Raw genomic sequence first — 27658 nt, forward strand, 5'->3', positions numbered from 1 at the left:
CTGGAAGCAAAAATATATTGGCTCTATAGGGAGTTTGACGGTGCTGAGAGTGTTGTCCGAAAAAATTGGCAAGACCGAATTCTTGGGGTCCAAAATATTGGTCCGCGACTGTAGTGAGTTTTCTAGTCTCAGTGGTGTTCATAAAACTGTTTTCAGTCCAAGACATAGGAACGGACAAGTTCACCCCGTATGGCTGGTGGGTCAGTCGTAGTAACCAGCGGATGGACTACTGGGGCGGGTCCATCCCGGGTTCGCGCAAGTGTCGCTGCGGCCTCTACGGGACGTGCAAGGACACGAATCGTTGGTGCAACTGCGACGCAGGCCTGGAAGAGTGGCTCAGCGATGGAGGGGAACTCACTAATCGAGACTACCTCCCCGTGCGGCAACTACGCTTCGGGGACACTGGCTCTATAGCAGATTCCAAGCGGGCTCGTTACACCCTCGGAGCATTGCAGTGCGAGGGTGACTGTAAGTGTTTTTGTGCTGGTTCACACTGGAGCTGCTACACAGGGAGATTAGAGCTGTACTGTTGGTGTCACTTGGTGCATTTTTCTGAGTGTTCACGCTATAAAACAATTAATAAATTAACAACAAATTTTTTTGAAGAGTTGATAGAGATGATACGTTGACATGTACGGTCTTGACTTGTACTTGCCAAAAATGATGCTTTCCAAATTGCAAATTCATTTTTGGTTCTAATGTTATTACCGCTACATGTCTCTGGGTATCCGGTCCCCGGTGTTGTTGAAAAATTAGTCAGATGTGTCGAGTGACAGAACAGTGTACATCTTCTACACCGAAGTACGCCATCCCTGTAAATAACGCGATATAATATACCTTGTACTGGATTATAGGTCAAGGTATAGGTATAGGTATAGGTCCGAGAAACTGGACATGTCTTATAAGTAGGGTCTGAGGTTTTTTGTGAAATATTTTTTGCCAAATTCGGGGGGTAAAAATTGGGTGGAAAACATCAGCATTCCAGTCGGGTGTAAAATTTCTGGTATTATAAGATACAGGTAAGAATAGGGTTTGTCATGCTTGTTATACATATCACAAATGAAAAAGGAAAACAGCTTTTAAACTAAGTAATAACACTGTCTATGACAAAATGAGGACTGTGTTGAAAGGTCTATGGCAGTTCAAGCCCGCAATGAGTGGAATGGTAATTCAAATCTGCATGGTGTTGCAAACCTGCACTACTACTAAGGTACCACTTCGCTTAACGTGATGCTGTTACAAGTCCTCACGTGAGAAGCACTTTCGTTTTCGTCTCCGCATCGAAGTAGGAGACAGTCTTAAGTTATTTTCCAAAATATTCAAGAGCTGTGAAAACTGTTGGAATGGCATTGCATATTCGATACGAATTCCAAGTTTATAATACTCGCGCAGCTCTAGTAATTCTGTATCATCGAATATTCCGCGAAGAACGGACGATTCTGGGGACAGAGCAGGTTCCGCAAGACATATCCAATCCTGCGGCCTCACGGAAAGCTAAAGAGAGCAGAGGCAGAAAAGTAGGGCAGCCTCACTAGTACTCAATAAATGATCTGTTCTATGAGGGATCTGTGCCGAAACACTGTAGCAGCACCGCATCAAGAAACACTGTACGCAGCGGGCACCAAGTTCCGTTGTTTTGGTCAGGGAATTCACTAGAAATAGTCAGTGAAAAGCTGGAAAAAGCATGGAATTTGAAGGCCGCAATTTGAGGTGGTATCCCTATAAGGGCATTAATTATGGATGAATTATGATGAGCTGTTGATGCTGAACCAGGAACCAGACTGATGGACACACATTTTCGTTTTACGTTTGGCGATTTCTTTATACCATAAATCGTTCCACATTCACTGTTTCTTAATCATTGCATGCAGCATACCTTATAGTTTTCCCTTCAGAAAATGCGGTCGCCTTGTACACAGGATTGACCTATAATACGGGTTATACGTAGGGCCTGACTTTTTCGGGTTTTATATTTTTCCAAATTCGGGGGGTAGAAATCGGGTCATTAAATTGATGTAAAAAATTCATGCAATTTCGGGCAAAAAAATTACCATCAGACTGAGTTCGGGGAGAAATCGGGCATTATTGTAGAATAAACGTTCACTGTACCATGTATCCAGAGTGCCAGAAGTAAGGGGCAGTCGCATATTTTGTGAGAAACTAGTATGTCGATGCCTTGAGGTGCCTAGCCTCGGTGCAGTTTTGCAGGTAGAAATCGGGTTTAACCCTAAAGAGGCAACCTTAAATTCGGGGTGCAAATTCGGGAAAACATCAGGGTCTAGTACGGCAATTACTGTTATGTGATTTACAAATATCAACTTTGCGATATAATTTTGATCAGTTGCTTCGCGATTTGAACAGTCCCGCGAAAAGTCTTATCCATTTTTGATGTTACTCTTCTCTGTTTTATCACCAGCACTTTTTGACCATGTGGTGACATTTCGTTATGCGGATGCCACAATGGACATCTACGACTATGACCTGCGGCACACGGGAGACATCTACTTCCAGTTCAAGACCACCATTGAGAACGGCGTTCTGGTACACGCCCGGGGGCCTGCAGACCACATCAAAGTTTTGCTTAGTGGTGAGATTTTTCTTTCTCAAACGGAGTGTAAAACATGGTGGGGGAGTACATTCTTAAAGAGAGAATTTTAAAAATTAAACAATGCACTTTTATTTGGATCAGTCGCTTCCATTTATGCCTGACGCTTAAATCAGATAGCACGATGGTGAGTTATCGGGCCGAGGCTAGCTTTTGATCCACGTTGAGCCAACGCTCATAGAGATCAATGTGGGTCCGGCGCTGCTACATGGGCACGTTGGAGTAGGATCGAACCCCGATCCTGCTTAACCCGATCCAGTTTGTTAAACGGGATTCAAGTTCTCGAGATGGATTGGAGACAGTCATTGGCATCCTCGAACCCAGCGAATTTGTAGTAGTCGGCAAAAACATTACGCTAATTTGCAAATGTTTCTATGCAAGCTCATGGAATTTCACGGTTACGGTTTTAGTCTAGGTATGACGGGCGACTGCGTTTGCTAATTTGTTTAATCTCAACACCGCGCCCCCCATAAAGGCTTAATAAACACCACAACCCGGAAGCGGATGTAGTTATTCTCGACATTTTAGGGACATATTTGTCAATCCCGGCGTACTGCCTCGGGGCTGTTAGCGCTGCCTGTCGACGAGCCAACTTTTCAATACGCATTGAGTTGGACCATGTGGCAGCATCACGCACCGATCGCTCTTGACAAACTCGATGTGGATCGGACTCAATCCGCATTGAAAACGCCGTGTGACAGGGGTGTAATTGTCTACCTGTTGTAGTTGAAGAAGATGCAAAGCTGACGTGAGAGCTCGTCAATGTGTCTCTGGCAGAGATGAGCTTCCCGCTTACCCTCTTAGCTGTAAGAGGGTCTGGTCTCACATACAGCGCTAGAAAACGCCGCTATTCCTTCCCCCTCACAGAGCTAGAAGCCACTCGAAAAAAAGCTCTTGTCAGAGTGGAGCTCCCATCAACTTTTTCGGTGCTCATTTCTAGCACTGGTTTGTGACCCAGAGGCTGTTTTACCCGTGACATCGTGGAAGCTGCGGAGTTGTCTTGCTTCCTGATTTCACGGTGTTGTCCCGGTGTCCCACTGGTGTCCCAGTGAATTGAACGTGGCATCCAATTTCCCGTTTGACAATTGAGCGTGCGCGTCAACGTAGCTTATGGGAATCAAGAATCAACGCGAGACAAAATGGCGCTGTGTCACGTCGCCAATGAGGTTTCGCGAGACTCAAGCTGCCAAGCTGGCCAAAGCACTCTGCCTTGCAAGTGAGAACCTCAAGGTAGAAGGTAGGCTTGGTTTCCAGCACCCTGAAGTGGAGAACTGTATGTGAGAACAGTCCCTTAGAATGCAGGGTCACATTGCTACAACGCAGTGTATTTTCTCAGTTTTAAGCCCAGAGATATTGCCCTAAAAAGTCTGCGTGGGTGCTTGAAAACACTTTTCTCAGATTCTCTGTACAGACCCTTTGTAAGACCTGTGTCGATGTTTTAGGGGGAGACCAAATCCAGTTGTCGTACAAGACGGCAAGCGGTCCACACGGAGTGAGCGTGGAAACGTCTTACAAGCTCAACAACAACGAATGGCACATTGTGCACATCGAACGCAACAAGAAGGAGGCCCGCATCCTGGTAGACGGTGCACAAAGCGCCAACGTGCGAGAGAAACCTGGCAGGGCGCACGCCCTCAACCTCACCAGCCCTTTGGTCATTGGTCTGTAGAAATTCTCAGAGCTCTCTGTCAACACCACCTAGATAGAGCAAGCCTGTTTACTCGTCGACGCGATTTAACAACTAAGAGTCAGCCAGTCAGGATCGTGTTTTCGACGGTGGTAGCCAATCACGAGCGAGCTTTCAGCGGTCGTAGCCGTGGAGACGAACCGTCGTCGTCTGCGATCAGTGATGGAACGCCCCCGCGCGCTAAATGGGAAAAAAGTTTAAAATGAAGCTCAAAACAGTCCCATATCTTTCTCATGACTGATTTTCTGGAAAGTATGTAGCACTTTGTGTCCTACAGGTTCCAAGTTAGCTGCAATCATTTCTGGCGAATCACAATAGCAGACGAATTCTGACTTTATATGTCCACGTAGCGAAGGAGGACGAGGAGGCAATAAGCAGGCCTTCTGTATCTAGGTGGCGTTGTCTGTGTGCCCCGTATGATGTCCCGTATCATGCTTGTGTCATGCTTGTATCATGCTAGTAATGTCCTGTATGATGTCCCGTATCATGCTAGTAATGCACAAGTGAACCTACGAGATTCAATACGAGTGATCCGAACGATATGGGTATCACAAGTGTCGATACCCTATTACTGCGCGGCTTCAGTGGCGGTACGCGGAAACGACGCTACTTTGTCAACCGAGAGATCTAAGAACGCTGGTTGCCAATGTGGTGCCGAAAATACTCATACTGGCGCTCGTCCTCGAGCATTTTAGTCTGGAAAGTCGGACCTTCAGACTTGGATCTGACCGGAAAAATTGTAACAGAAATGTAATAGAAATGTAAAATAATCAAAATAAAGTAAAAAATGTAATACAAAATGTAAATAATCTAAATGTAATAAAAATCCTACGGTGGAGGACGCAGTTCCTCTGTGGGAGTCCGAAATATATAGAACGAGTACGAACAATCCGCGTCCGAAAAATCGGTCTGTCACTGTACATCCACTGTTATGGCACGCTGTTACATTGCCAGCCTGATACCGAGGAAGACGATTGAACGCGTAACTATAGTAGTTTGGTGCCTGCATTACAGGAGCAACTGTAGACTACAAGGAGGGCTTTGTGGGCTGCTTGCGAGGACTTATGGTCAATGGGAAAGTAGTAGACCTCCTCAGCGCCGTCCGTCAGGGCCTCTATGGCATCTCGGAAGGGTGTGTGGGCAAGTGCGCCAGCGCCCCCTGCCTCAATGGAGGCTTCTGTATGGAGGGCTACTCGGATTACACGTGCGACTGCCAGTGGACTCCTTTCAAGGGACCCATCTGTGCTGATGGTAACTTTTTTTTTATTGAAATGCTGCTTGAAATAGCAATTTAATGAGAGATGGGACGAATGCAGAATTTCTCGAATCCGAATCCGAATCCGAATCCAAGGAAGGTTCTGCGAATCTTAACGAATCTCGAACCTTTCGAATCCTTTCTTCAAGAAGAGTTTAAAAAGCCAGAAAAAAAAAACACTTCTACTGAAAAGTGTTTTGAAGCAGAATATGATACATTGTTTTAAATGAAAAATTAAATAATAGTGCAGTTTCAGGAGAAAATATACCCGTGTAGTTCTTCTTAAATGTAACGCAACTTAACTTCTTCAACCTCGTCTACAAGAAATACATAAGTTCTCCAGTCTGAATTATTTCCATAGAACTAATCAACAGTCAAAAACAAAACCATGTTACTTTTAAACTTGTAATGTAACAGTTCTAGCTGCCTGAACACTTTCAGTTCAGAGCAATGTAAACAAACAAAAAAGAAAACACCTGTCAGTCAATGAGGCTTTCGGCGGGCTCTGGATGCAGCAATTTGAAAAAGAAACGAACAAACGTGGTTGGTGGATTCGAAAGATTTGATTTGCCGTTTTGGGCATTTGGATTCGGATTCCCGAATCTCGAATCCCTGCCTAGGATATGCGGATTCGAGGATTCGATTGGCACATCCCTAAATTCAATACTCTGCAGTCAGCCGTAAAATGGTGTGTGTGTTCCGCAGAAATTGGAGTGAATCTCCGTTCGGACTACTACGTCCGATATGACTTTGAAACCACCCTCTCAACGCTGGAAGAGTACATCCGGGTGGGCTTCACCACAACCGAACATCACGGCATGATCTTTGGCGTGTCCTCCAGGACTGGTGAATACCTCAACCTCATGATGTCTACCAGCGGTAAGGCCGTTACTTCTTGCATTCTCGTTGAACGATGTTTTACGTGCAAGTGTGTCCTCACCCAAGAAGACCGCGCTCAACTTAACTCTCTCCTAACCGCGCCCATAGAAGCGTCGGATCACGGGTGATCGACGGTTTTCGAGCCGCGCTACTCGTCCTCCAAAGCAGATATGGACGAGAGGTCGCATTTGGTGGATAGCTTTCACGTTTAGCTTTTCCTCGTGGTGTTGATTTATGACGCTGGCTCCGCGCCAAGGAAGCAGTGTGGAGATTTCATCTTGCTTGCGGTGTTGCGTTCCTGCAGCAGACCTCTTTCGCCAATGTGCAGTATTCGCATCTTAAGCATGTTTTGGTACGATTTTTTTATTGGAATGCAAATAACCACTCTGAAGGCGCTAGATAATCAGATTTTTGTCCTGAATGTATGGATATGTATCACTTGCACTATTGCTGTTCTTCCTGTCTCAAAACTAATGGGAGGAATAGAAAAGCGGAGAAATAGAAAATTGTGGTACAAGAACAGGAAAGTTGAGCATGAAACTACCGTAATGTTTACTGCAGAAATTATGATGTTCATTTCTGGTTTACTGATTCAGTGAACTCTGCCACTCAGTTACGTGGGTGTTGACATTATTTTCCGCAACTCATGAACTTCTTGATCCAGAGTGTTGATACTCGCAGATATTATTTCTGACAAAATTTGCCACATTTTGTATATTTTGGAACTCGTAGATTGCTATTTTTGTTCAAGGTACAGGCGTATCTTCATGAGCTTTTTGCTGTTTGCACCGATTTTTTTGTGTACCAAAATTAATTTTGGAAATACACGGATAGCTCTGTTTCTGAAACTTACATCGTTCGATAGGGCATTCATTTGGCTGCATATTCCTGTATAGCAACATATTTTGAGGCGATACTGTCAGCCGCAAAAAATATATTTGTCAAACCACCCAAAAATGGCAATTTTTGAAGCGGTAAGGGCAGAGTTAAAAGTGTGAGATTCGGGGACTCAAGCCCCCTCCCCTCGCTATGACAGTACACTGGCAGGTTGATAGTTTGATGATATGATATGATAGTTTGATGATATGGTATGATAGTTTGTGACGAGAGCAATCTGACACACTGCGACACTAACTGATTTGCACAGGTTTAATATATTTTGATTGACAGGTCACCTGAGGTTGGTGTTTGACTTTGGCTTCGAGAGGCAGGAGATAACGGTCAAGAATGAGAACTTTGCTCTTGGCCAGATCCATGACATACAGATCAAGCGATCTCACAATGGAGAACGACTCACCATTTTTGTAAGTCCCCTACTGGAAATCCCCTCTCGTGGTATCTAACCGAATCTGGTTTGCCAGGTGGATAACTATGAACCGCAAGTGCATACCTTCAACATCAGGGGAAAAGCAGATGCTCAGTTTAATGAACTAAAAAGCATCTACGTTGGACGAAATGGTTAGTCATTAGTTTTGTTTCCAGAGTTTTCCTCGTTTGCTCCATGTTCTTTTTTTTTCTATTCTTTTTTTTTATGCCAGTCATCAGCCTCACAAAATTCCATGGTGCCAAACATAGACGCGCCAGTAGACGCGTAGTTGACTCGACTACATTTCTGAAAAATTATGTAAAACACTTAGTCTACTTAGTCTATGTCTGCTGCACAGCCACCCGTTGGAGAGTTAAGGGAAGGCATGAAATTACTACCTCACTCTACGACTCTGCTAGGTCTAAGAGCAAAAACACGAGCTATTTTAGGAAACAAATAGAAGCTTAGTACCAACCCGCTATATTTGTTACCTTTTCTATAATTGAAAGAGAACAACGTTAGATACGGCTTGGTGATGTTTTTATAGGCAGCCAGTCTTGTCACTCTATTAATATAGCGCTTATCGAGTGCTTTTTCTCCAGCGATATAAGTATGAGCCGAGAAAGATAGTGTTAAAGCTCGGGCTAGTTGGTGATCCAAAAGCGATAGGAAAACAGTGCCGAGAACATTAAACGATGAGTGTAGATGAGGAATAAAATGCGTATGCCCTCCTTTCGGAAAAAATACGAGTACGTATCACCAAACCAAAAATACTGCATAAAACTAGGAAAGGACGATTCATTTGCCATTAAAGAGGATGAAATAAACCTTTTTTGATTGTCAGTTGATTTTGTTTCCCTGCACCGTATTTTTTTTTTTTTTTTTTTTCATACAAGGATAGCACTGTTTAACGGGATCCGGCAAACTTAAAAGTGAACTTCCTGTGCAGAAACGATGGGCACGGGCGAAGGCTTTGTGGGCTGCATTTCCCGGGTGCAGTTCGACGACCACATGCCCTTGCGGAGGTACTTCCAAGAGAGTCGGAGGGCCAACGTGTTCGCCCATCCGGAGGGCCAAGTCCGGGAGGACACGTGCGGGATTGAGCCCGTCACGTACCCTCCCCCTTCTGTGGAGACACGGCCACCACCCACGCTGCCCTATGGGATGTACAGACAGCCGAGATATTCGTCCTACGCTACAGACTCTGCCATTCTGGGTGGTACGTACACATTGTGAATAGAGCCTGAAGTTTTCGGGAAATATTTTTTTCTAAATTCGGGGGGTAAAAATCGGGTCAATAACCTTGTGCACGAAATTCATGCGAATTCGGGTGAAAAAACTTCTATTACACTAAAATCGGGGAGAAATCTGGCTCAGTTATTCAAACTAACTGTAGCGGTTTGAGACAAACTGTGATGTAACTGCATTTTTCTGCCAAACAAGTAAGTTGGTGCATTCCTACAGACGTCTCAGAGAGGGCAATTTGCCTGGTAAAAATCGGGTTTCACCCTACAGGGCCAACCTTCAATTCGGGGTGCAAATTCGGGGAAGAATCGGGTAAAACCCTAAAACTTCAGGCTCTAATTGTGAAGCATCACAGGACGGGTTCTCAGATATTGCCCCGCTTGCGACGTACGGTAGACTCTCGGTACTTCAAACCCCGAGGGAGCGCAGATTTTTTTAATTAACGAGATTTTTGCCTGCTCGATAAAACTTCAAAGTTGCTGCCGTAGTGCCGAAAATAGTCACACTGGTGCTTGTCCGCGAGCATTTTAGTTAGGAAAATCGTCGGGCCTTCGAACTTGGATCTGTCCGGAAAGATAGTAGGGAAAATGGATTTAATCTGACGGCGAAGGCCATGGCGGTTCCCCATGGGATTCTGAATAATTAGTGTTAGAAAAATCAGTCCGCTTTTTGCAATCTGAAATTTTCGATTAGAATATGTATATCAGTTTTACGAATTACGACCGTGCGAGTCGAGGGTTTGAATACGAAGGTGCTTAATTTACGGAGTAGTCGTTTCGAATGAAGATGTCAGTTTTATGAACCGAGGTGTAATTTTAAAACAATGGCTGTTACTTTGTCTTCATCGTTGAGTTTTTCCTGCATATCCAGTGCTGTTCCCTCGAATTTGCTGACATCACGTGCCTGAGCTTGGATTTGACGACTTCCTCTGTCGTATCGTTTTCGTAGAATTTTGCCCATCTACTAAAACTTGTGACCATGTCACACTAAGACCACTTCTATTGACTGACTGCCGATTTCAACACGACGATGTCAACCGTTGGTAGGAACAATGTTGGCCGGTTGCAACTTGACGCTAGGGTGACAACGATGCCTGACACAAACAAATCAGAGTGTCGGCCTAGTGTGACTGTGAATGCCAATAGATCTGCCAACAAAATCAACAAAAACACCAGTAGGCAGGCTGTTGTGGCAGGTTTGGGGGCCATCCAGATTTTTTTTTTTTTTTTTGAAGAGCCACTGCATGATTTGTGCACATTTTTTTTTGTGTCACGACAACAGTAAAACGAGCTTCTTCTGCAGACACCCAAAGCATGGGTTCAAACACGTGGTACCTCTGCCAAAGTTGTACATCAAGAAAAGTACGAGTACATCGAGAAAAATATTTTGTACAAAACGGCGAGACCTTTTTGTCTTTTGTTTTTCTACAAATGGGCCAGACACTTCCCGCGTTGCTAATTTTAACTACTAGTACAACGTATCCCACCGTGAAGAGACTAATCAGCATAATGAAAATGTTATACTACCTGTGCATTCATTTTAGGAGGTCGTCGAGACACCGGAGTATCACAAAGCGCATGCCCAACCTTGTCTTCCATATGAACGGGTCTTTGGTTGAATGACACTTTGAAAACTGTGCAGGTGTGCTCGCAGCACTGTTGGCCGCGCTTGTCATCATGGCCATCATCATTGGGCGCTACGTATCCCGTCACAAAGGAGAGTACCTGACGCACGAAGATATGGGAGCCAAGGACGCAACAGACGCGGACACGGCGGTCGTCCACGGTGTCCGCGGACACGATGTGCAGAAGAAGAAGGAGTGGTTCATCTGAGGCACAGCAACCGTTGCAGCTATAGGTGCCGAATAATGAGACTGCGTCGTTGCAGTTGCTACTGCCACAAGACGATGATGACTGCAGGCGAGATGGTTTTGGGAGAGTTATGTGAATGGTGTGACATTTCTGCTGCTCGTCACGCAATGAGGTAGTCGTCTGCAAGAAAAGTTTGCTACATTGGCTCACCAACTCTGGACACTGATTAAGGACACTAGACCTCATAAATGGAGTAAAGTCACAATACGGGACCATTTAATTATACCTCTGTCAGACGGGCACACATGCAGCCTTTAAGGTTACGGGATTACAGAAAGGCTGCAGGTGGCCTTAACCTTAGGAGGCTGCCACACGGGATCGGTGAAGGCGTTTTGCTGATGATGTCTACAGTGATAAACACCTTTGTGAACGTTGAATGGGATCAGTGAAATCACTTTTTGTTCTCTCTACGAGTGTTCGGAAACAGTCTTTGGTCGGTACTACTTAGTCAATTTAAAATACAACAGCGAGAGAGATTGCTTTGAAGAGCTCTGGATGTATCGTTAAACGGCGTCTCACCACAATCTGGCCACCCTGTGTCTCGGCGGCGTCTGCTTTCCTTCGGTTCGGCTTTTTGGATGCAGGCAACATGGAGTGATGCCGTGTGCAGTTGTTCAAGGATGTCGCTACGAACACAGGATATAAAAATAGAAGCACAAAATGCAAAAACGCATCAGAAAAACGGCACGCGTACAACGCGAGAAAGCTAGAACACTACATCTCGTAACAGCATTTTATTGCAGGTTGAGCTAAACCTGTGCAACCCCGTTCGTGGCACCTGGTAACAAGGCTATGGCAGTTTTGAGGGAACTCGTAAACTGCGTTATGGGAACTCCGTCGCCTTCTCATCTCTTCTCTCATCGCAAATGCTGTGTGGCTGATCGTTAGAGCTGAGCGCGGGTGCAGGTACACCCGCGGGTACCCGTGGTTACCCGCGCATCGTCGCGACTTGCGGGTAGGAATTTGCGAATGCTGCAGGTAGCGGGTAAAATGCGTGTGTACCCACAATGCGACCACAGGTTATGCAGGTATACCCGCATCACCCACACTCCATGGCCAACTAAGTGATCCCTCTCTGTCACACGTGAGCTCAGCAGTGCCCTATGTCGTTGTCCATATGAATCCGTGTGCCAGACTGCAGCAGGCAAGTTCTGGCGAGCGAGTTCGATTATTAATGCAGACGTGTATGGCTCTCTGTTGAACTGCAGTTTTATTGGCATACGATTGAAGCCGTCCGAGACACGTAGCCAAAACTCAGACCCCTGCGGGTCCGTATACAGGTATACAGACAGCACTGCGGGTCCAAGTTTGCTTACCCGCACTCACCTCTACTGATCATGTAGCAAGCACTTAATGGACGTACGCACATAAGGCCGTAAGTGCACCCGTCTGACAGGGGTATTAGTTTTCTCGCGGCACGTTAACTATGTGCAGTATGAAGGTATGCTGCACTCACGGCCACGAAAGAAAATTTATTATATCAGGTATCTTATCTCGTACACGGTATTACTTTGGATTGCCTTATCTGCATTTACTTTGCATTTTATGTATTTCATATCACTTGACAACTCAGTGTCTGTATTTGATTACATTTTGAAAATGACATATCTCATTTCTCTACTGCGTATACAGGACGTTTTCTTTTCTTTTCATTTTGTTCTTTACAGATTCTTTATAAAATAAAGCATTGAGGGCAGCATAGATGCCGTTTTTCCAGTTAAGGCGGACATCTTGTCGAAGAGGGTATGCAACTAAAAGATGACTAATTACATAAAATTATTTAATTACCTCTTTAATTAGGGGCTTAGTTGGCAGAGTGAGATAGCAAATAATCGTTGTTGAAAGCCACTGTGCTTTTTAAAAATTCTGATAGGAGCACGTACGTTGAAATATTCGTGACTGAATTTCGCTGCGCAAACGAGACTAAACCAAAAGCATGCGCCTCAGGAGCTTGTGACCTCCGCCGTTGAAGCCGTCTGAGCTTCTCTCAGAGCAGTTGATCTTGCCAACAACAGATGAGCACATACTCCAATCTTTAAGGCAAGGACATGGAAGGAGCGCTGTCCTCCCTGCGCTCCCGATTGGCGCGGTTTCATCCGGTTTGGGTAGCAAAATTTGGCGACGATATTTCAACGTGCGTTTCAGGCTCTTCTTTTTTTTAATGGGATGGCTTTCAATTAGCATTACCATACTTTTTAATTTCATTTAATTTTTAAAAAATAATATTTAAAAATTTTATTTGTAATTAAATTTAAATTAAATTAATTTTCTTTTTAAAAATATAATGAGCATTGTCCCCTATACTGCTACCTCGCTTTTGCCCAAAATCCCCTAATTAAAGAGTCAACGAATTTTAGGTAACTAGTCATCTTGTAGTTACATACCTTCTTCGAGAGGATGTCCGTTTTGCTGTATAACCTGACTGCAAAAACGGTATCTTTGCTACTCCCCTAGCTTTTTTTTTTTTTTTTTTCAATAAAGGATCTGTACAGGATAAAAAACTACCCTGTATACATTGTAAATAACTACTGTTTCCATCCAAAACGTCCCAGAGAAGCCCTGAGGTGCAATCACTTCACGATCATTCAACGATACACACACACTGCCATCGTAGTCAGTACACGACCAACACATTCATGCATTTCACATGACTATGCCTGTTTGCAGCATAACAAAGTACGGTGTTACACCCAGTTTTGTCGGTGGCAATGAGAGCACAAAGAACAACATTATCATTTTTAGTCATTATGCTCAAGATAGTTTATATCACTTTGAATAGTTCTGTAAGTGTTTCAAAGTTATGTCTCTTCATATATGTATGACTCTATTTGCGACTTTGTTTTCTGAAACACTCACTCTTTCATAAAAACAGTTTTTCTCACTTTTACTCCATAGAAAGAAGGAGGTTGGGGTCATCTAAATTTTAATGAGGCGACACTTTTAGCAGTGACTTTCGAGACTTTCTGCCCCGTCTCATAAAAATTTAGATGCCCCCAACAGTCTTCTTTCCGTTGCGAATCTCAATCGCCAGATACTTGCACATTGCTCTTTTACTCTACAGGTGATAAAAGATTTGCTTGTGTCATCCTTATTTCGTCCTACAAGACCATCCGCAGTTAATACGCCACTTTTTGTTGCCGTCGTTGCGAAATTGGAAATCGGCATCAATACATATTGCGTTGATGCCTTTCAAATTTCCAAAAGAGCATCCCTCCACCGTCCACCGTCCATGAATCCACCGTCAACATCCCACGCTCATCTGAATGTGGTGGATGGCCATGTTGGGAACTTTCCAACAATGAGTCACCCGCAAAATTTTGCGAACCAGTGATCGATGGTGCATTCAGTGATAGTCTTAGATCCAAATGCAAGGTTTTCCACTCAAGTGGAATGACTGACGAAGCTGTAAAGAAAAATAATCCTCAATTGTCATGTTCCACTGTCCAGAGGACACCTCGTGTCTACCAACTGTACAGTGGCGTGCGTCTAGTCTCGAAAACTCTCGGTCGAAATGCATCAACGCAATATGCGCAAGAGGTGCACGTGTTTAAGTTTAAGCAAGTTTTACGCACGAATGTATTTTCCTCCGCATTGTTTGGTGAACTTCCGTCCCATATCATGACCAGTTCTTTGCTGCGTAATTCACTGTTCTACGACGACCACTTTAATCTGGTGATAACGAGCAGGGCGCTTCATTGCCAGAGGCAATGCTCTGTTCACAGTTATTAGGTTCGCAAGACACGTTGTTGATGGTGTGTTTCTGTACCTTCTTCGTGTGCGTGCATTGTATGTGGCAGTGACACAACTGATGGGTCTCCATTTGTTACAATTCTCATTGTGTCATGCCAAGTGGGCGTGGCATAGGAAGGAGCACCTCTTTGCATAGACGCGGGGCATTCCCAAAGCAGAGTGCATAGGGAGGGAACGTAAAGATGAGATATTTATTTTTTTCTTTACGAATACTACAGCCAACATAGCCATCTAGGAGTAGGGCACAACCACCGTAACATTAGACCGTACTATTTTAACGCGTGTCATATATTATGTAGACTCTTTCAAAAAGGTACAATATGGTGCGAGGGAAAAAAAAGACAAGTACTTTAAAAAAGCTGTTCCAGGATTATACCGCTTTAGTTGCTTAGAATTAGTGTGACATAGACCTCGTGGTAAGAAAGGCTGGATGTACCGATCGACGTTACGATTCACACGTACAAGTACAACAATCTCGGACGGTGCATCCTACACCTTTTTCGCGGGACGTCAATTTCAGTCGTTGTATACAGATCACTAACGTGTGTATTCGGCCCATATCGATTAAAAATAAACCGTAATGCCGGTGCCAAGTCAACAGGATTTATGTATAGGCTTGCAGTTTGGTAGCTGTGCTTGAGATTCTGCATCGGATAACGCAACTTCCCCGAGGCTGCACGCGTTATGTGATCTACGTTCCGATGTAAATCCTTAAAAAAAATTGCTCGAATGTGATAGTTATAGTAAAGAACGGTTTTCTTCCAGTTAGGTGCACGTACACACTTTTCCGACCTTTTCCGACCACTTTTTTTCGCAACAGAGTCAAGGTAGTGGGCAAGTTGGTGCACGTCAAGGCAGGGGAAACGCAGCATTGGTGCGTGTCCGTATCCTGAGTCACTTTACATCCTTCCTATGTTCCGTTCCAATGTGCATGGCAGTTCTGGCAGCAGCCGCTTATGATTGGAAAAGGAAGCTGCCACCGTTGCTCTTGCCTTAGCTATGCTAATGGGCAGCATAGATTTGTGTCTTATATAGGTAGCTAACCTTTTTCAACTTAGCATGGGCAGGAGTGTTTGTGCAATACTATAACAGGCATATTTTAGGAGCAGTGTCGCATTTGCATATCTTATCACCGCTGGTGTGCTAAGTGAATCAACTTCACTCTAGTGATGATGATGATGATGATTGGGTGGTACTCTACCTCATTGCTCGCGGTAATTTAGTTGATGAGTCTCAGAATGAGGTCCAGACTCCTACGTTATCAAAAAAAAAAAAAAAAGTGTGTAGTTCATTTTAGAATACTAATGGGCCAGAAAAGCTGCTACAAAGAAAAGCGCCTCCGATTCCACGAGACAGGGTGTCTCTCGGGGCAACCGGACACAAAGTCCACCCAGTAGAAGCTGATCCCTGTATTGTTCAGCGGCTCCATTGACTGTTATCACACTGAAGGAAGGTTAGATCTAATATTGCATCAGCAGGAGTTATTGATGATTTTCAATGTAGCGATGTTCTTATTATGGTACGTACATCCAATACTACAGAGATGAAAGAGTTTATTTTTGTGCACGACACCAGAAAGCCACTCGAGTGTCAATCTCTCGGCTTTTCTTAAATGCTCGACATTTTCACACTGCCATTTCTCTTTGTTTGATCGAAAGAGAAGAGCCACCAGATCATCCTCTTATTTTTGGACATACAATCTCACGTTATCATTCCAGGATGCTCATGTAATGAGTCTGGTATGCAAGGAACATTCCACGTACGAGAGTGCGAGAGAGAAAAGTTTTTGTATAGCTATTGCGTGTTTGGAGCACATCTTGTACATACAGTGAATACATTTCTGCTCTTTGGAAGCGTGGACATTATATACCACGCCGTAGACAGAGCTCTACGTTGGACATCTAATGGAAAGTGTATCTCGGCGAAATAAATATTTTAGAAAACTCTCAGTTTGGCTAATTGGGTTGTTTTACATACTGAAGAGAGAGCGAAAACATGCAGAGTTGATGTTCTGTTGCTTGTAATCCTTTGGTTGAAGTTATCAGATTTGCCCTAGGCGCTTATTGTCACTGAAAAGTGAGCCGTGGGTACTTGTAACTTGTCAGGAATCAACCAACGAAGCAGTAAGAAGCCAACTACGTATACACCTACACCTAGAACTTTTTTTGATTCTGTGTTAGCACCGCGCAGCAACTGTGGCTATGAGTGACGCTACTCCTAATTGAAAGAGCAATTGTACAGTGAAAACGTTTTACAGAAGCAGGTTGAGGTGAGACGAGGCAAAAAAATTAGAACAAGTAGGTTGAAGTAAGATTAGGTTAATGTATTTTAGAAAGAAGGTTGAGGTGAGGTGAGGAGGAAAATTTTCAAGAAAAAAAGTGAGGAAAAGGTGTTCTGGAAAATGCTGAGGTGAGTTGAGATGAACATTTTCAGAAAGAAATTGAGGTGAGGTGAGGAAAATGATTTTAAAAGAAGGTTGAGGTGGGGTGAGGAAAAACATCAGGGACGAAAATTGAGGTGAGGACATTTTCCCACGTTTGCTAAGTACACGAACAGCTTCCACGCACACCATGAAGCAAAACATGAAATAAAAATTCGTCGTTTTTTCACCCGAGAGTGGCGCACGTGAATCGGGCTTCTCCTGACAACCTTTCGTAACGATTGCCCACAAATCTGACAACATAGCGTAAACACAGCCTAGCTGGTGCGTGAAATCCATGATGAAACAATTAAGCATGAGCATGCTCAGGCTTGCTTCATCCTCGAGTCACAAAATCTGTAGATTTCAGAGATAATCTGTAGATGTTACCGAAAATCTGTAGATCTCCATACAAATCTGTGGCAACACTGACTACCGAGGAGAGCCCTCATTGGTCAGAAACCTCGAAAGTGCTGAAAAGTGGGTGGAGCTTCAGCTATAGGCAGGTCCTATTAATGGCCAAGCTCTCTTTTAATATGTGGCTCTGGCGTCATTCCTTCTCCTTCTCTTCAGTGGTCACGTGGTCATTCGTCTCAACACGAGGTGTGTCGAGGGTTATCCGGTTTGAAAAGTCGCCGTCATATTGTGTGTTTCTGTGGATGCGCTGTTCATTCATTTATCCATGTTCATCTGAAAAGATACCGGGCAATATCGCGTGAAAATGAACTCCGTAGGGCATTTAACGTTCGATGAATACGGACGGCCCTTTATTATTCTGAAAGACCAAGAGAAAAGGAAGCGTCTCACCGGCATCGATGCACTCAAGGTAAAAAATAACTTTTACATTTGAAAACGCTGTTTTTGTGTTCCGTTAGTTTGTAAAGTACAAAAATACGCGATATGTTTTTCGTGTGTATACACGTTTTCATACCTACTGCACCATCTACACACATCTAGACGATTCCGTTGTCTGTTAGGTCGTGCACATTAATTCTTTATCGGAACATTTTGAGTTATAGCAAACCGTACGGTTTGCTTTCTTAGCATTTCAGGTAATCTGTGTTTTTACGTTTTGTTGCTCGGACACCTTTAGTACTAAGTGTTCGTTTGGTCATATGTGGTTTGGTCATATATGGGCATAGCACCGCCTACACCTGCTACCGGGTGCGTTTGTTTATTGTATTCGCGCGAGTCCAAGTAAAGCCAACTCATTTTTATCTACTCCGTTCGAATATAGCTGACAGCGTTTACATGTTTCAGTCGCACATTTTGGCCGCCAAAGCAGTTGCAAATATCATCAAAACCTCCCTGGGCCCAAAAGGTAAGGGCTATGCCATCTGACAGTGGTGGTGTGCCGTCAGCACGTTTTACTAGCTTTACTAGCAACGCGACCCGCTCTTTCAGGCCTGGACAAAATGATGGTGTCGTCGGACGGTGACGTCACGGTCACTAACGATGGTGCTACCATCCTAAAATTGATGGACGTGGACCACCAAATTGCGAAGTTGCTGGTGCAGCTTTCACAGTCACAAGACGACGAGATTGGTGATGGCACCACAGGTGTCGTTGGTGAGTGATTCGTATCGTACTGGCTCTGCTTGCCATTTGTAATTGTTCGTAGCAGTTACGAATAGTGATGTAGTGAAGGTTTTGCGAACCTTAAGTTCGCAGTCTAAAGCCACTTGTTCACGAGATTCGACAAACTTTGGAATGGAAAGAAATGGCCGATATGCCCGAACATCTATAAATATGTCATAATCTAGACAGAGCACAGGTGTACACAAGAGAACACTGTGTAGCCTTCGTTCGAGAGAATTGTCGTTGTATTGCCCTTTGTTCGAGGCTACGCCATACGCCTTTCAGATGAAAGAGATTGCAGATGTCAGCTTCGTAAAAGTGTTGTCTCAAATAACAACAGCTTGGAATTTAGCTCAGACGGATTTAATCGATCTGGATTGTTTTAAACTTTGGGACTGCAAGTTGTTGCCGGTAGCGCTCAACAAACTAGTCATTGATGCGCGACAAGTATCTAGTAAAAGGGAGTGTCTACTGTTGGTTTAACTTTTCTAGCACCATAATTACGCAAACAAACTTGCCACGAAGGTGACATAGCCCAGGGTGTTGCTCTTTTAAAAATTGTTCAAACTACTCAATTATCCCAACAGCAGGTGAATTGGGGAGGAACGCTGGAATGTTTCTACTTGTCGTGCAGAAAAAGTTTATCCGGATCCCAATCTATCCAGAAACACAGCGTGGGAACAGATTTCGGAGCATGCGATTTGTCTCCATTTATCTGGGCTTTTTGGGACAGAATTTCAGGAACTGCTGAGGAAAATTTGGAAACAATCGCTTTCTTATCTGGAGGAATAAATTGGTGGGTTAGGTGGGGTTTTCTATAACGAGCCAGTAGAGGAATTTTGCATTGTACCAGATGTTGACGTCATTAGGAAAAGTGATTTTGTAGCTTTGGCCAATGTCTTGGGTCATGGATGCCCAGGGGGAATAGCATTTAGCGTAGCAAGCAAAGCTTTGATATGCACCGGGAAGAAGTAAATAAATGAATGAATGAAGATTGTGTTTTGAGGATTCACCAGGAGGGGCATTTTTGAGCAGGAGTCTGCAGGCGATTCCGCAACAGAGGTTGCGCTCCCCCCAGCTGAATCGATCGTGGCACCCTGTTGAATTATAATGAAATTGAATTAGTCTGAATGGCACGACTTGATCCTGGCTGGCATTTTTTGCCTGTTGGGGGCAGACATCGTGCAACATTAAATTATGATGACCAAGCGAATGACACGAAGCATTTGCAAAGTGTCCCAACTTTGTCTCACATGACAGTGGCCTGGAGGGAGGCGGGTGCTCCCTTGGATGCTGCTAGGGGCACTATGGTTGTGTCGGTTTTATCTGCTATCTCGTGTCAACCCTCACGATGCAGATGAGATGGCTACAGGATTGATGCCAGATGAAAAAAAGGGCAACTTCCTTCGGTTAGGAACCGTGCATGCTTCGTCGCTAAGCTTTGTCAAAGCTTTGACACAGTTGCTCATAACCTGGCAAAGAAAGCTGCCAGGCCCCGTTTAGCATTATTTGACTCAACCGTGCTACCCGGACTGATTTTGCATCCATTCAAAGCGTCTCACTTTGGAAAAGGGAAAAGCTGTAAAATTGGGCACAGACAAAAAGCATGAGGAGAATTTCGGACATGGGAAGTACCCAACCTATGGCACTAGTTTTTAAGCTAACCTGTGCCTTTGCATTGAAAGCCTAATAAGGGTTTTACGTGTCCGCACGAACTGTCGTACGTCCGAGTGAAAGATTAGTACCGCACTAAAGCGACATTTTGCACCCCCTGGGATTGCAGTGCTTGCTGGGGCCCTTCTGGAACAGGCGGACCAGCTCTTGGACAGGGGCATCCATCCGATCCGGATAGCGGACGGCTTTGAACTGGCAGCACGGTGTGCCCTCTCACACTTGGACACCATCAGCGACTCCTTTATGGTCTCTTCGCAGGACAAGGAAGCCCTTATTCAAACAGCCATGACCACGCTCGGATCTAAGATGTAAGTGCCACCTGTCACGATGTATGTTCTTTTCTCTGTTACTAATATGGTGAAATTGGGCAGGTTGGTGGGTGTGGTTTGCAGGCAGTGAATGGTTCGCAGGACCTGAGTCAGTCCCTCTTTCGCGTTGAGAAAGGTAGAAACATATAGAAATTTTTTAGTTTTCGGACTAAGGACTATGAATAAATTAAAGACCACACCCTCCTATATGGTGCTACTCCTGATGCCCTATTTTCTTGAGCTGTCGGGTCATCGGTGACACTTTGAAATGAACGACAAAAGGAACAAGTTGCGTTACGTGCTGTTGCGCCAAAAAACGCAGAATCAATGAATCAGTTAAGTTGCCGCGTGCAAAATGTAGATAGAAAAGGATGCCATCAGCACTCGGTGTTCCCAGGTGGTCTCCCTCACAAGTACTGACCGAGCCCAACGCTGCTTAGCTTCGGAGGTTGGACGAGAACCGGCGTATTCAGCATGGTATGGCTGACAGTATGGCGGACTCCTTTTAGGTAATTGTAGTTTTCTTCCAGCCTTGCCATATAACGCAACTGCAAAAACATCTATGCTGTTGCCGTAGCTTCCTGTATATTCAGTTTGTTCGATTTCAAAGCTTGATAACCAAGATGAATTTCCGAGAACTTTTATCTTGAGAAGCTGTATATCCTCGTCGGCAGCAGCACTTTATCTGGGTGAATATGAGTATTTGCTTAACCGCACCGAGTCTGCCTCATTGCTAGACTTAGTTCTGTCAAGGATGGAACGAGCCTCACGGTTACTCCAGTTTAGTGGAAAGCCTTACATTATGAAATTGAAGTATCTTACTATTGAGCGAGTCTGGAGTAAGGTTGTCTGGCTTCGGGCAGGCCGATAAAGAGTCTGCTGCAAGTGAACTGCCTGTTCGTCGCCCATAACGACCACATGAGATGCAGCTAAACAGCCCAGTGTTACCTTGAGTTGTTACCTGTCAGTTGAGTTACTCACCACCCAATGGTAAAAGCCAACTGCCATTCTTTAAGCACTTGTAAACACCCAGGGGGCAGCCCATATAAGGGTTATGCTCCTTTTTATATCCTGTGCAACAACAAAGGCTTCCTCATCAAAGTGTTGAACCAACATACTTGGAGCAGCACAGTGGCCTGGAAGCTACATTGCAGTCCTCTGGGACAGTTCTGGTGAAATTGTGTGCTTTTAACTGCATGCTGCGCATTTGTTTCAGCGTGAACAAGTGCCACCGCCAGTTTGCGGAAATAGCCGTGGAGGCTGTCCTGTCAGTGGCCAACCTCGACCGTCGGGACGTCAACTTTGAGCTCATCAAGGTCGAAGGCAAGGAAGGTGGGAAGCTGGAAGATACAGTCCTCGTCAAAGGTGTCCTAGTTGATAAGGACTTCAGCCACCCACAGATGCCCAAGGTATGAAGGCTTACACGTGTGTATGGGATGGTTCAGGCACGAAACTGCCACTGTTAACACCGTGGATGAGTCAACCCCATTTTCTGGCAAAATACCCACTGGTATGCTGCCGTAGGAAAAAGTCACGTCTATCGGTCTGAATGACTCGTAGCAGGTCATCCTTTGTTATGTCTAAAAGCTGCGCTGGTGCAGCACTTCGAATATCTTCAGCAGCACTCTTTGAGGAAGTGAATTCTATGCACTTTTTTTTTTTTTTATACCCAAGGGCATGGAGGTAAGAAACTAAGGAGAGGGCTTTAAACACAGAGGGTCGTGGGACTCATATGGGAGTGCCATGCCCATCTAGTTGACCAGTCTCGTGATCCCCACATGTTTCAGTGTTATGGAGGTCTGCGCGGAGGCTTGGAAGTTTAGCGAAGCTAATCTTCTACAAACCTCTGACCTTCAAGGTGTTCATTTGCACAATACCTAGAAGGTTATGGGGTGTTTCAACATTTTCCGCGTGATAAATCTCAGCAAAAGGGCAGCAAAACAGAAGAGAAGCCAGGCAATGTCACGAAGATGTACGCAATTCAGTGATCCATTGCTTCCACACTGAGATTGTCTATTTTGTTTCAACGGGTATGTTAACTCCAAAGAGGTTAAGAAAGCGTAAGCAAGTTATTCGGCTGCCACTTGTCTCTCTATACGCCACGGGCATGTTTTATTATGTGTTGTCGTGACGTTTATGGGCACCCACAATGCCATGCGCGGGTCACAGCACGCCTGTTTGCATTGGGAGAGGCGCGTAGGGCATCTCCTCGGTTTCTCGCTTCCACGCCCAGAGGAGACGTTTGGTGCACATTTTCCCGTTCCATCCACGAAAGTGGCGCACTGAACTGTCATAGCGGAACAGCTGTGGGTGAACAAAAAGTGGGGCTTCGGAAAAGTGAGAAAATTGGTAATACCCTCTCATGTGCCAAAGTGTGCATTGCCAGATGGCAACTCCCATATATCTCCTCTATAGCACTACTGCTGGGCTAGCTAGTAAGGTTTCCTGTCCTAATTCATTTATTGGTGGAATTAAAGGAATGGGGTTGCCAAGCCATTCCAGGAGTGGGAATTGGAATGGGTGATCCCATTCCACAAGCCTGATATGCACCCTCGAGAACAGGGTAAGGGACTGTTCCCTACTCCAAGTTTTATGTACGGGTGCTACAGCAATCCCTTCCAGAACCATGGTCTGGCCTCAGCACATGGGCTACGCACACTGATGGTGAAGGGACACGCATTAGGAGGACAAATGCCTCGCAATACCCAGTTGCATCTCTGATCAGGAATCATTTTCTTTATGTCCTGTTCCAATGTGCAGGAAGTGGTGAATGCGAAGCTGGCCATTCTGACATGCCCGTTTGAGCCCCCGAAGCCCAAGACTAAGCACAAGCTGGATGTGAGCTCGACGGAAGAGTTCCTGGCACTGCGCAAATATGAGCAGGAAAAGTTTGAAGAGATGGTGGACCAGGTGAAAGCTGCAGGTGCCAACTTGGTCATCTGCCAGTGGGGTTTTGATGACGAGGCCAACCATTTGCTCCTGCAGAAGGAATTGCCCGCAGTGCGCTGGGTGGGCGGACCTGAGATTGAGGTGGGTAATGTCAACGCCACTTAGATACGTCAGTGTGACTAAGAGTTAGCCAATCAGAATCGTGTTTTCAACGGCAGTAGCCAATCACGAACGTGCCTTCAGCGGTCATGCCCACGAAGACGAACCACTGTCGTTTGCTAGTTGCGATGGAACATCCCGGCGTCATAAATTGGGAAACTTGGAACTAAATCACAAAACGGTCTCAATCTTTCCCAAAACTGATTTTCCGGAACGCGTCTTGCACTTTTTGTCTCAATATTCGGGTCTGCAGGTTCCAGGTGAGCTGCAGTCATTTGGGAGTTCTTGAATTCGCAGAACTGTGAATCGCAGTAGCAGACGAATTTTGACTCTGTTGACTAATACCCTTGTCGCACGGGCAGTCTTCAAGGGCCATTGATATTAATGATGATTGAAAATGCAGGTAGCACCACCTAGTGTGTAATGTGTCAACCTGTCAAGAAACATTGGATCCAATGCTGTTTGAGAAGTTGATGCGTTACACGCTTGGTGGCGCTACGTGCATTTTCCATGGTCATTGGTTTCCATGGCCGTTAAGACTGCCCTCATGACAGGGTTATTACTACGGCCCGGATTTTTAGGCATTTGCATATAAATGCCTAGAAAGCCTAAATACGGCATTTTCAGGGTTGCCTGCCTTTTTATCGACTTTTAGCCTTTTTAACATATTTAGACGCCATAAGAGCCTTTTTTAGAGGTGTAAGTGCGAGTGCACCTTTCAGGCTCGTGCTGAGTGCTGCATTTTGCTTTGCGTTACTGCGCCTTGTTTTTGTTCCTTTTTTGCGTACATTTGATCCAAAGATTTGGCTTCTCTGGGCCTTTCAAGATCTTTGAGAGCGGAAAACTAAAAGTATTATTCAATCTAGCGTGTTCCCCTGCTGCCTCCTCATTCATGTACCAGACGTCAAGGCTGATATGGTGCTGTAGCCTATAAGTAGGGCCTGACTTTTTCGGGTTTTATTTTTGGCCAAATTCGGGGGGTAAATATCGGGTGATATTTTTCATTTGAAAATTCGGGTTAAATCCCGTTACGGCATATTCTGTCGTCAGGAATTCGGGTGATTTTTTTTTTTTTGTTTAATAAAAATTTGTCTTGACATGGAACTAATGTTTATCAATGTTATCGAACTTTATTTTAATGCACGCTTATGAGTGTGCCACGCAACCCAGATGTTTTCGGGTAGATTCAGGTTAAACCCGAATTTTACAGATTTCGTTCGGGGGGTAAATATCGGGCGGATACGGGTTTAACCCTAGAAAGTCAGGTCCTACCTATAAGCGAGCAAGTTTTCCTTGGTGGAACATTCTGAAACACCAAGAAAGCCAAAGAGCGTACCAGATTAATGTGCCTATTGCCTGCCAATTTCCGTCGTTTTTGGTGCCTAAATTTCCAGGCCCTAGTTATTACTCTCCACTCGGTGCCCATGGCAGAGACAACTGCCATTCCTTAAGCACTTGTAAACACCCAGGGGGCAGCCCATATAAGGGATATGCTCCTTTTTATATCCTGTGCAATAACAAAGGCTTCCTCATCAAAGTGTTGAACCAACATATCTGGAGCAGCACAGTGGCCTGGAAGCTACATCGCAGTTGTGTCCGCATAGCTAAGGAAGGAGATGAGGCAATGAGCAGGCTTTCTGTCTAGCTCTGACAGTGATAGCTGCGGTCTTTGTTTGCAGTTGATCGCCATAGCGACAGGAGGACGTATCGTACCTCGCTTCTGTGAGCTGACGCCAGACAAGTTGGGCTCAGCGGGCATGGTGCGGGAGCTGTCGTTTGGCACCACCAAGGACCGCATGCTGGTCATTGAGCAATGCCCAAACTCCCATGCGGTCACCATCTTCATTCGTGGTGGGAACAAGATGGTGAGTACACACGACAACTGTCTAAATGTGTTCACCTACAAGACCAAATGTTGATCCTCTCTCTGGTTACAATGAGATCTCTGAGTGTGTCCAGTTCTTCCCCGTAGCATTTTGTGCGCCAGCAGGCTGCTACACTGTTTCAAAAATATTCGCACGGTACGAGTACTAGAGCCTGAAGCTTTAGGGTTTTACCCGATTCTTTCCCGAATGAAGGTTGCCTCTTCAGGGTGACACCCGATTTTTACCCGACAAATCGCCCTCACTGAGACGTCTGTAGGAATACACACAAACTTGTTTGGCAGCGAACGCAGTTACATCACCATTTGTACCAAACCAGTTTGAGTAACAGAGCCCATTTTCCCCCCAAATTTAGCGTACTGGAAGTTTTTCCAACCAAATTTACATGGATTTAGAGCACACATTTATTTACCCGATTTTTACTCGCTGAATTTAGAAAAAAATATTTCCCAAAAACTTCAGGCTCTGAGTACTGTTCGAATTACATTAACTATTCGATTCGAATTGGCATACGCATCATTTGCAGCGATTGTGTGCAAGAAAATGGTTGCCGTGACGTAGACGACGCAAAATAAAAACCATGTGCATTCTTGGTGTCATCGACAGAGAACGAGACAGTGTGCGCTCACGATATACAGAGTGTACCAGTTATGCTGATTATGGGCTGGGATTTTTGAGTAACGTATCTGCGTATAATAATGAATTACTGCAATCAGATTGTGGAGGAGGCCAAGAGGAGCCTGCACGATGCTCTCTGCGTCATCCGCAACCTGGTGAAGGACAACAGGGTCGTCTACGGCGGAGGAGCAGCGGAAATCTCTTGCGCTCTCGCTGTGAGCGCTCAGGCCGACAAGGTGAGGTTGACTGAGTTGGTGGCTGTGTGGTGATGATGCAGAGTGATGAGTCCAAAATCCATTCTAGGAAGCCTCTCGGGGACGGGCTCCCTGGGTTCTCTGGGGGGCCCTGACCTATGCAGAGGAGCTCATGATTGAGTTACGGCTCTGACTGCACATGGGATGTTAGGCTGTGTTTTTCATGAGGCGTATTGTGCACAATCTATCGCTTATCTATTTAATAACACTGCGAGCCATATCGGGCTGTAACAGTTTTTTTTTTTTATATACATACACGTATCAAGTTAATATCTCGTGTTCTGGTGCATTTGAAAAATATATCGCGTACATAAACAAATATTCAGGCAGAGACCATTGATATTTCCTCTAGTTTTGCATTAGTAGGTACCTATTATAGATTTTGTGAAACATTTTTAACTTGTCTTATCTTCGTTTTTTCTTAAGTATCTAATTACGTTTAATGTCTTAATTCAGTTTCTGATACTTGCCTATTGTATGCAGAAAATATGAATCCTGATTTTGAATCCGTTCAACGATACTGAGTCTAGAAGAAAAGTATTGTCGTAATAAGCTCGATACGCCTTCGTGGAGGACGCTGGTGTTGTGCATTTTTGTCTCTGGTTTCCGATTTGCATTTGCAGACGTTGACATTGGATGCACAACCATTGTAGATCTCAACGCTGGAGCAGTACCCGTTCAGGGCCTTTGCGGATGCCCTGGAGAGTGTACCGTTGGCCCTCGCGGAGAATTCTGGCCTGCCTCCCATCGAGACCCTGACACGGGTCAAGGTGCAGCAGCTGAAGCAGAAGAACCCCTGCCTGGGAATTGACTGCATTGGAAAGGGAACCAACGGTATGTTTTCTGCTCTTACGCTGGAATTGTGGTCGAGAGGTTCGCAGTCAAATGTCCATTTGACGAGCTTCCTCGTTACTAACGAGATTATTAACTTAGATTAACTAAGATTTTCAAAGGTGTGAAGACTTCAGATGTTATTGATTGATTGCTAGAAGGCAGTTTTTGAGGCAGTAGCTGGCAAAGTGAGGCTACATACATGGCTTGCTTTCCAGATATGAAAGAGCAGCACGTCATTGAAACGCTCACCAGCAAAAAGCAGCAGATCAGTCTGGCTACGCAGCTGGTCCGGATGATCCTCAAGATTGATGATATCCGCACGCCTTCCTCCGGTTTTGACTGACTGGCTTCGTTTCAAACTGGTTTGCGGCAGTTTTGCCTTCGTTTTATTTATTTTTACTTTTTGTTCCGTGGAAATAAAACTTTTTTTTTTCCTTTCCCGAA

At 44.8% G+C, this 27658-nt stretch overlaps 2 protein-coding genes and 1 pseudogene across 5 annotated transcripts in view; 2 read left to right on the forward strand and 1 right to left on the reverse strand.

Annotated features, from left to right (window-relative positions):
* The window catches only part of LOC135386369 (neurexin-4-like), a 42925-nt gene extending 26378 nt beyond the window's left edge, over positions 1-16547 (forward strand). For all 4 annotated transcript variants that reach the window (XM_064616232.1, XM_064616231.1, XM_064616233.1 and 1 more), the window contains 9 exons: positions 157-468; positions 2417-2587; positions 4048-4266; positions 5307-5543; positions 6253-6426; positions 7597-7730; positions 7788-7884; positions 8682-8951; positions 10619-16547. In XM_064616232.1, the coding sequence (XP_064472302.1) occupies positions 157-468; positions 2417-2587; positions 4048-4266; positions 5307-5543; positions 6253-6426; positions 7597-7730; positions 7788-7884; positions 8682-8951; positions 10619-10809 (1805 nt within the window). In that variant the 3' untranslated portion in view covers positions 10810-16547. The remainder of the gene's footprint in view (positions 1-156; positions 469-2416; positions 2588-4047; positions 4267-5306; positions 5544-6252; positions 6427-7596; positions 7731-7787; positions 7885-8681; positions 8952-10618) is intronic.
* Positions 16548-17591: 1044 nt separating this feature from the next.
* On the forward strand, positions 17592-27654 carry LOC135386373 (T-complex protein 1 subunit epsilon-like). The gene is made up of 10 exons (XM_064616248.1): positions 17592-17843; positions 18278-18338; positions 18422-18586; positions 20379-20577; positions 21794-21986; positions 23338-23607; positions 25305-25490; positions 26225-26362; positions 27034-27214; positions 27430-27654. The coding sequence occupies exons 1-10, from the start codon at positions 17739-17741 to the stop codon at positions 27555-27557; spliced, it is 1626 nt and encodes a 541-aa protein (XP_064472318.1). The 5' UTR covers positions 17592-17738; the 3' UTR covers positions 27558-27654.
* Positions 20950-21068, reverse strand: LOC135386468 (5S ribosomal RNA; annotated as a pseudogene).
* Positions 27655-27658: the final 4 nt, after the last annotated feature.

The sequence above is a fragment of the Ornithodoros turicata genome, chromosome 2, assembly GCF_037126465.1.
Source record: "Ornithodoros turicata isolate Travis chromosome 2, ASM3712646v1, whole genome shotgun sequence".
Classification (NCBI taxonomy): domain Eukaryota; kingdom Metazoa; phylum Arthropoda; class Arachnida; order Ixodida; family Argasidae; genus Ornithodoros; species Ornithodoros turicata.